The following is a 9,695-nucleotide window of genomic DNA, read 5'->3' as shown; positions in this document are numbered from 1 at the left end:
TACAATTGGAGTCTCGCTGTTCACTGTGTTATATCCTGTCTTTCCCACTTAACATACCATGAACATTTTTCCATGTCATTAGCTTTGCTTTGAATGCGTTCTTGACCACATAAAATTCCATCCTCCTGATGCACCTGTTCCCCTTTAAGCAAAGACACATGCTGCGGTTTCAATCACACCGGCCTTCTAAAAGTCAAAGACAATTCTTCGTGCTCATCTCCCATGAGCTCCTTGTGAATCTAAGTTTTTGAATTCCATTTATCAAGCATATCATGGTGTAAATACACTCCAGGCACTGGAATACAGTGGATGGTTAATAAGCGCTCTAAAGGATAAGCCAGTCAGCTTCTGTTCCCTTGATCTTCTGAGTCACCCACAACACCATTAAACTGTCTACAAGTATCACACGTACTTTTCCATTTTGTGACAGCTAAAAATAGTTTTACTTCAACCTTCTGAGATAGTAATTAGTGTAGTTTTAAGCTTAAATAAGCTCAGAAGTAGAAATGCTTACAAATTTACAAGGACACCACTTAAAAGTTTTAATTTATGAGTTACACGATCCAGTGTGGGGAGAGGTGGCTACCTCCAAGGTTTTGCTCGGGTGCACCCCACCACTGAGCCACACAGTCCTATCCCCCAGGGTTTGAGTAATTTTTAAAATTGTTTCCATGTCTTCGGAGAGATTGAAGAAGCATTAAAACACTATACACCATATGATTTGGATCTCTTTAGGGATAATATATTCAGCATAAATGAGGCTTTCAATCCTCAGGAGGGCACTGTGGAACTACATTCTGTTCTTAGGGTTGTTAGCCTGGGGAAGGTTCTTTTGTTACTCAGAATCTGTGGGGATTACAACGCCAGGCCTCTAGAAAAAAATGATTCATCATTTCATTTAAAGACAAAACGTAATATGTACAGATACACATATGTATATGTGTCTCTAAGTGTATAAAACTAGAGTGTCCTGGCTTACTGTTGAGTGTTCCCTGCTAAAATTGAGCAGATCAAAGAATGACCGAGCCACGTGTACCTGGAAATGTTCATGTGGGTAAGGAGGTGCACTTAGTATCTGTACTAAGCAAATATGAACCAGATGTTTTGGAATGTCTCATCCGACCAGCTCAACTCCAACACTACTTGATATACAACAGAATAATCTAAAAAAGCAAGCCGCCTATATCCTCTTGTCAAGGTAAGGTTGGCTTTATTTGGCTTTACAGTGTGGTTCTCACCAGCCCTCCCTCCATCACCGTGTTAAAAGTGAGTTCTTTTCCAATCCAAAGAATAAAACAAAGACATTGCCATTCAGATAAAATATTATAGGTTTATTTAAAACTTATTTCTCACCTTGAGTATGCAAAATACAAACTCCACAAAATGTTCATTTTTTTTTACTTTGTAGTTTACAAATATACAAAATAGAAGTTTGCTTAAATTTATATTACATATTTATTAAGGCAAGGAACTATATAGAAAAACACATTTGTTCTGCTTAAAGGCATACTTGGGAATAAACCATTGTACAAATTATTGCACATCTGGAACCACAGTGCATGACTGTCTGCATAAAAATGATACAGAAATAAACCAGGCTATTTACCTGACTTAGGTCATAAATGTAGATCGGAAGACAAAAATAGATTTTCCTTGTCAAAGTATGCAGCAGTTGGAGGACTTCGGCTCCCCGTTTGGTACCTTAGAACCACGACTCACCAAGCACCATCGTTTAGGTTGTTAGGACATGTTCTGTACCTGAATCGCTTCCTCTTCCTGTGACACAGTAATGGCTTTTTAGAAGGCAAAGAGCATACAAGGTGATCTTTACGTGTGTATCGCATCATCGAAACACAATTCCAGGGAATTCTGGTTTCCCCTCCCCCCCAGCTCACTGATTTAACAGATACCCTGATATCCACAGACTTCCAGTCACCCCTCGGCATTTTGTAAGTCCGGGCACGTTCAAGTTGGATTTGGTATTGGAATGCTAGAAGATCCAGTCTCAGACCCCATCTGTTCCGTGATTTTTTTTCTTTTGTTTTTGTTTGTTTTTAGTATTTTTGTTTTGTTTTGTCTCTTGGACGCTTCCTTTCTCCTGATTATCCATTCACAAGCTGACTTGCTGGGAACTTGACCATGATTGTAGCGCTTGCCAGCTGGGCTCCTCCCCTCGTGGGAAGACAGCGTGAAAGGTTAAAAAAAAATACTGAACTCTCTCCTGGCAGTGTGGGTCACATCCACTATGTGGGATTTAAAAGTGCCTCTTCATGTGCAAGGCAAGGTGGTCCGACCTTGAAAAGGCCCTGTCACACTTCTGGCACTGAAAGGGTCGGTGCCCCGTGTGTTTCCGGTAGTGCCTGGTCAGTTCGTCTGAGCGGGCGAATTTCCACCCACAGCCGTCCCAGTCACAGTGGTAGGGCTTCTCACCTGGAAAGGGAAAGGGAGAACGGGCTGCTGAAGCCATCGCTAGGATGAAGGACTAAGCCCCTTTGAAAGAGAGGCCAGAGAGCAAATTCCGGTGCTCGCCCCACCCTCTCTCAAAAAAGTAAAAATACAATAAAAAAAAAAAAAAAATCCAGGAATGTCTTTATGACAACTGAGGGGCCATACTGAATTTCAGAGAATAGGAATGACATGTGTTATGAGTTTAAACTCAGGGAGAAACAGTAGTTAGCAACCGAAAAAAATGCAGACGCCCTCTCAATCTGTCCACTCCCACAGAACTGAATTTACATCCTTTTGAGCCTAACCAGTGCTGGAACTGGATCAGGTTGGAAATTATCGCTGCAGAAACCCCAAGTGTCCCAAGCTGTTACTCTGGGTCCTCAATGCCACCCGTGGCTAATTTCTCCGGGGGTGCCCTTCTAGCTGTTTCAATAAACGGATCTAGAAGGCTTTACCCAGTTAATGACCACCTTCACATTTTTTGTTATTTTGAGACTGGGGTTCTTTCTTGACCAGTCTGGTCTTAAGTCAACAGGATTCTTTCAACTCTGTCTCTCTGGTATTTGTTGTAACTCCAAAATTGAGTGTCACCATACCCAGCTTGCAGGGACAGTTTTAAACCAGAATCCTCAGCAATGGGAACTATTAAATTCTTGGGATCGTAAATCCGGTTCTAATTATTCTAAAAGACCAGAAGAGAGTTGAGGGTGGGTAGATCTAAGAGGAAGAGGGGACGACTATGAAAATAATCTAGAAAATTTAAAACTTTTCTTTTAAAGAGACCACAGTTTTGCATTGCAAAGTCTAACTTTTTGATTACCAGGCTAGGAGGGCAGGCACACACAGGAAACTCCCTGTCTTTTAAAGGCCCAGTGAGAAACTGCACATTCAGGCGCCAGATAGCATCCACCAAGCAAAAGGCTTCTGGGCAAAAACATAGGCGCCTGTTTGCTGTCCTCCTCTGTGATCCAGGAGATGGAGAAGAGATACACCCCAGCACCCAACAAAGCCCTAAGGAGTCTACAGTCAGCCTACGGAGCAATCAGACACCAACAACCTTCCTCCACAGCTCCTGGTCCCGCCGGGTCCCTTACCTGTGTGAGTCCGCAGGTGTGCCTTGAGATGAGAACTCTTCGTATAGGTTTTACCACAGCCTGCATAGTCACAAGTGTGGGTGGCTGTTCTTTTCCGGGGCCACGACCTTCTTCCCCTCTTTGGCTTGGGCTCCTCTGGCAGACAGGAACCCGGAGGCATGAGCTCTAGGGGTAAAGAAAGTGGGGTCAACTTCACTCTGGATCGCCTCTAGAGAGTCCCCAGAAGCAAAGTTCCCCAGCTGCCGATCGATCAATCCCTTCCCCCACTGACCTTGATAATGGAGAGAGGGGACTTGAGACTGCATCTGGTCTGGCAGGAAAGGAGGGTAGTTGGGCCCCGGATGGGGATGGAATCCTGGGGGAAGAGGCAGGCCAGGGTGACAGTCCCTGCTGTTCAGCAGTTCCTCGGGACTCAGTGTAGGGGTAGTCCTGGTGGGGAGCTGCCGCCCCAGGGGGAACTCGTGTGTGTTGGGCCGGTGGCCGTTGCTGAGCTGGGGTCCAGCGCTCAAGTGGGCCTCTAGGGACCGGCTGACCGTGCAGGACGGGACGGCCTCTTGCTTAATCTTGGGGCACATGCGCGGCGGGCCACCGCTGTAGGGCGCCACGACCACAGGGTGGCTGCCGTCTGGGCTTCCTTTGCTAACACTGATGACCGAAGGGCTGCTGTACTCGCTGCCAGGGGTGCTCAGAGACGCCTTCAACACAAACTTGCCCATCAGCCCGCCACCTGGCGGCTGAGGCTGCTGCGGCGGAATGTATACAGGGTCCAACTCCGGCCGTAGGAGCTCAGCCACGAAGCCGCCCGAGGGGCTCACGTCATTGATGTCCGCCAGGTTGAAGGGGGCCGTGGGAGGTGGCGCAGACTCTCGGCTGTAGAGGAGCCCTCCACCTGCGTTGCCCCCAGCCACGCCCGGGTCACCCCCGGCCCTGATCGGATAGCTGAAGCTGCAGGTGGAAGGCGCGCTGGCAGGGCCGCTGCTCGCTGGGGAAGACGAGGACGAAGCTGGCGCCGAGGTGGTCACGGTGGCCGCCACCGATTCCTGGTGGGATAGCGAGTTGGAAAGGATAAAGTCTAGGTCCAGGAGATCGTTGAACTCCTCGGTCTCCCTCCGGGGTAGGAGGGCCGGGTTGTTACTGCTGCAAGCTGCACCAGCTCCACCACTATCCAGGTCTGTGGCCACCGTCGCCGCCAGGTCGTAGGGGCGGCCGGGAAGTGGGGGAAGTCGCTTCATGTGAGAGAGTTCCTCTCGCCAACGCTGCAAGAACAGGGAGGGAGAGAGAAACTGTTAAGTTGTAGCCCCCTGTGACCACCCCGAAATTGACTTGGTGGGTGAAGCCCCAGAACTGGACAGGACAGGAAGGCAGCCTCGGGGACTCCAGGGACTAGCACTGCAATCTCAGCTAACACCAAGGTAAGGAGGTGGCATATCCCAGTGCTGTAGCTCCGCCAGCCCAGTTCTCTTCCCCGCCAGATCCGCGGGACGCTCCAGCCGCCCACGGAATTGGGACACTGGGACACTGTGGCTTTCTCCCCATGCACCATAGCCACCCGGTCGCCTACGCACTACGATCACTCCGGTCCAAAGGGTCTCGAGACTTGGCCACCTACAATACAGTGGCCTGGGTGCGCCCACTCCACGGTCCGGACGCCCCGAGACGCATGAAAAACCGCTGTGCGCCCCTGGCGGTACCGCAGTGCCGGGACCACACGCACTTCAGGCCGACTCAAGGGCCGAGGAGCCACCTTGGGGAGGTTTAGAGTCCCAATGGAGGGCAATCCTTGTCCTAAGCAGAGACTCTTGGTGAACCCCGGATTCCGTCCATCCACCCCACCCCATCTGCAGAAATCTACATGGCACTAGCGCGACACTCACGTTAGTCGGGGCACCTGCTGGACGCAGTGTCTTCTCCCTTCCCGCCGGGCCGGACGCGAACGTGGAGAAGGACGGGAGCAGAGCGTCGCTGACAGCCATGTCAGACTCGCCAGGTGGCTGCCTGCGGGCCGGGCGGGGCGCACAGAGACCAGGAGTCAGGGGACACCCTGGCCACTGCTCCGAAGTTTCCCACCAGCCCTCACCCCTTTCTGTCCCCCAAGCCCAGCATCTCACCTACCTCATTAATGTGGGGGCCCAGAAGGTCCTCCGGAGTCCGAAGAAGAGAGAAGGGTACCGGAGCCCCAAAGTCAACGAAGATTAAAAACTTTAGAAACAAAACCCCAAACCAACCCCCCCCAATTGCCCGAGATCCTCCTTCTTTGGATTCGATATAAACCGGCGATGTCTTTTTAAAAGTTCCTTTGTATACAAAAATTCTTAGAAAATTTGTAAACTCTTATAAAAATAGACAATCAGCAAGGCAGATAAAGTAGGTCCGATGGCCAGGCTGCACGTTCTTGGACTCAGAAGTGTCCCCCACCGTTGTCGCGGCCACTGTGGCTGTCGGCGGCGCGGGGGCTGTGGTCCGGGCGGTGGGCGGGCGGCGCCGCCAGGTGAGAATGGCCGCGGTGGCGCGGAACTGCGAGCTGGGCGGTGGCGCGGGGTGCGGAGTCCTGGGGACTGCGTCGGGTGCGCGCGGCCATGGGCGCGGGTCTCGGGCGGGTGGCTGGGTGGGGGGCCAGAGGGGCGGGGAGGGGCACTCGGCGGCTCCGGGTGCCGCCGCCGCCCGCCACCGCCTCTGCTCCCCGCGCGCCCGGAGCCGCGCTCGCTCTCTCGGCCGGGGAACTGCCGGCGGCCGCCGCGCGCTTCTTACTTATAACTTCTCGCTCGCTCGCTCCCCGCCTCCTCCCTGTGGCGCGCGGGCCTCCGCCGCCAGGCCCCGCCCCCTGCCTTTCTTCTCCCCGCCTTCCCGCAGCCCCCCCGTGCGTTGCCATGGCAGCTAAATAAACAAACTCGGCGCACGTGGGGGCGGGGGCGAGGGAGGGGCACGGGCGGGGCGGGGCCGGGCCGTGACGCCAGCCGGGAAGCTGGCGGGCTGGAGCCGCGCTGACGCCGGCGGCGGTGGCGGCGACGGCGGCTACGGCGCTGGGAGCCCGGCGTGGCTCCTGTGGCCGCGCTACTCCAGGTCCTCTGCGCGGCCACGGTCGGTTCCCTGGGCTTGAAAGTCCTGCCACTGGAACCCTGGAGGGGACAGGAGACTGGGGGGGGGGGAGGCGCGCCCCTACCCTGCTTGCATACGCGCTTGTCCAGTTGTCTGCGCACTCAAGAGCGCGATTATCCGCGTGACTCATCCAGCCCGCCCTCTCTCGCATACGCACGCAGAGGCCGGGCCGTGTCGGCGCAGGGCCTGGCCTGGCGCGGGTGCCCGTGGGGCCTCCTGTCGGGTGGGGGGAGGGTGATGGGCGGGTAAGAATCTCAGAAGCTGGGAGAAGGGGTTCCGAGCCTCGCTATGGTGGAAAACGGCCGGGATTTGGCACGTAGTCGTCTTGAGGATGGAAGGAACCAGGAAGGGAGTGAAAGCATTCCAGATTTACGTGGGGTTGGGGGGTGAGTGGGGGGAGTGGGATCGCGGAGATACCTTTCACCAGGGATCTCAAAGCTCTTTACAAGCTGGGCACTCGCACTCTCTAGTTTGAAGATGAGAGGTGAGTCATAAAGAGGTGAAACGGCGAGGTAAAGGTCTAGGACGATCGCTCCCCTCGACTTAGGTTCTGAGCTAGCCAACCCACTCAAAGGGACTTCGCTGGGAGGTGATGGTGTGCTTCGAAGAGGAGCGCTGCCGGGGGACCCTACCTCTCCAAAGTGGCACCTCAGGCCCTTGCCTACCGGGAGGGGAAAAGGTAGTCTTTATTTCAGTCTTAAAACTCCTTTTCCCATTCCCTACTAACCCTCTTAGTACGAGGTCAGTAATTTTCCAGCCGGGAAAGATTTTCGCCCTCTCTCTACAAAGTACTTAAAACAAAACAAAAACCGCGAGTGTGGTGTTCAGTATAACTCGCTAAACTAGGTTTACTTTTTTTTTTTAGACTAGGTGTTTACTTTGGATTGGGGAGCAGAGCTGGGCTCCGCCGCCCTCACTGTTGAACCCCCTCTCTCCAGGCGGAGACTGCTGAGAGTGGGGGACTGAAGAGACTCGGGAAAGGGGTCCGTGCTCCACTCCACCACAGGCAGCCTGTGCACTCCTCTCATGGCGTCGGTGCCACGTCCTCTGTCGTTTCACCTGTCTGAGTCCCGAAATCCTGGGACCTATATTAGTTTTCTTCAGAATATTTGTCATCCTGAATTTTCCACTTCTGGCCGACCACAGAAGCGTTCTTGGAATGCATCTCGTCCCAATGAAATGGGGCTGCCCAGTTTGTCAAGCAGGTCTAGAACTGGGCGTCTTTGAGGAGGGACGTTTCTCTTGGTTTTGGCCGAGGACTAGGCTGGGTTTTGGAGTAAGGGGTCGGGGAGAGCAGGACTTCACCTGGAAGTGGAGCGAGGGGCTTCAGCCCCATTCCCTCGGAACGAGGCCAGTTTAACTATGAAAATACTATTCCTTCAAACAAAGGAAGAGCTAAAAGAACACCTGTTTCTAACCTGTCACCCTCATTGTGGTGGCAAGAAAGAAAAAAATCCCGACTTGGAACACTAGGATTGGGCATTACTTGGAAAGCCTCTTTAAGGCCTAGGTCTCAAACCCTTGATGAACTTGGGCGAGCCACCACCCTTAGGATGTAAACACGCAAGTCAGGGCTTGGAATTTACAACTTCAGTAGTCGGAGTCAGGGCCTTAGACTCTTTCAGCTTGGTTTTTATTTACCTAGGACAGTAGCCCCTCCCCCTTCTGACCATCTAACGAGTAACCACCACAATGAAAAAAAAAAAACAAGATTTCACAGATGATGAATTGGAAAGCTACTATTATTATGTCATATAATCAAGGCAAGACTCTGAAACTCAACTGAAAAAGATGAAGTTTCCCAACACCCTTCAGGAGAATAAAAGCCAGCAGGCAACTCTCGGGGTTGTTCTTCGGATTGCATCATAAGAGGAAATCTGTATATTCATCCCAGATTTCTAAAAGAGCGATGAACTTCCAGCTCACAACTCATCCCTTTCAAGGCAGGTGCTGGGTGTGACAGCAAGGTTATGACCCTCCCTCTCATCAGAACAGGTAGGGCCAGAGAGTTAAATCCCTGCCCTATATAATTTATAAACATGAGGCTGTGTAAACCTTTGATGACTAAATTGCACTCTAAAATAATAATAATAGAAGACACCCTTTAAAGAAGAATTAAATACTGGTGACTTTATTTCAGCAAACTCATATTACAAGTTTTGTGGTATGGAAGTTAGTTACTGATGTCCTTGGAGTTTTAAAATACCCCTTCCCCCCCAGCACAAGCTGCAGTAGTTGGCAGATGAAGTAATGGCAGTATGGGGGAAACTGTGGGTGTCTCCAGGGCAGGAGTCCACACACAGCTGGGCACAGGTCGGGGCACATGGAGTATCTGTCCACCTTTTCCTGGGTTTTCTGTACATAGCTGCCAATAGGACTCAAGAAAAGATGTTCTTTTAATTTTTAAAAATGGATGTAGAGTCTCAGTGCTTCCCGGTCTGGTCTGGAACTTATAGCACAACCAGGTCTTGGACCCACTACAGTTCTGCTGTGTCTCATGAGTGCTGGGACTAATAGATAAGTGCCAATCACCAGGCCCAGCAAAAAAATGCTTTAAAAACAATTGAATACAGGAAGTTGAACACAGGGGCCTAACATAAGCTAGGTGAGCACTGCCGCTGAGCTATCCCCCTGGGCTAAAAGTTGTTTCTCTCTCTCTCTCTCTCTCTCTCTCTCTCTCTCTCTCTCTCTCTCTCTCTCTCTCTCTCTCTCTCTCTCTCTGTGTTTTTTGCTGGCTATGTTTTATTTACATTTCAAATGTTATCCACTTTCCTGGTTTCCCCTCCATAACCCCCTATTGCCACTCCCCCTGCTTCTATGAGGGTGCACCCCCTCCTGCCCCCCCGCCCTGACATTCCCCTTCACTGGTAGGACCAAGAGCTTCTCCTCCCATTGATGCCCAACAAGGCCATCCTCTGCTACATGTGCAGCTGCAGCCTTGGGTCCATCCATGTGCACTCTTGGGATAGTGAGTTAGTCCCTGGGAGCTTTGGTTGGTTGGTATTGTTGTTCTTATGGCATTGGAAACCCTTCAACTCCTTCACTTCTTTCTCTAAC

The 9,695-nt window shown here is 51.6% G+C and overlaps 1 protein-coding gene across 1 annotated transcript; it reads right to left on the bottom strand.

Moving 5' to 3' along the window:
• Window positions 1–1,335: 1,335 nt before the first annotated feature.
• On the bottom strand, window positions 1,336–6,250 carry KLF4 (KLF transcription factor 4). Its single transcript, XM_080940200.1, has 5 exons — window positions 5,655–6,250; window positions 5,417–5,537; window positions 3,814–4,798; window positions 3,543–3,707; window positions 1,336–2,430 (listed from the first exon to the last, which is right to left on the bottom strand). The coding sequence occupies exons 1-5, from the start codon at window positions 5,657–5,659 to the stop codon at window positions 2,255–2,257; spliced, it is 1,452 nt and encodes a 483-aa protein (XP_080796326.1). The 5' UTR covers window positions 5,660–6,250; the 3' UTR covers window positions 1,336–2,254.
• Between the last annotated feature and the right edge of the window lie 3,445 nt (window positions 6,251–9,695).

The sequence above is a fragment of the Micromys minutus genome (assembly GCF_963924665.1).
Source record: "Micromys minutus genome assembly, chromosome: 28".
NCBI lineage: Eukaryota > Metazoa > Chordata > Mammalia > Rodentia > Muridae > Micromys > Micromys minutus.
This window is presented reverse-complemented; position numbering and strand designations above follow the sequence as displayed.

Coding starts and splice junctions, on each gene's coding strand:
- KLF4 (XM_080940200.1), bottom strand. Junction 4,799..5,416: donor CAGCAGGTGCCCCGACTAAC/GTGAGTGTCGCG, acceptor CTGTTCTTGCAG/CGTTGGCGAGAGGAACTCTC. Junction 3,708..3,813: donor CCCCTCTCTCCATTATCAAG/GTCAGTGGGGGA, acceptor CTTTACCCCTAG/AGCTCATGCCTCCGGGTTCC.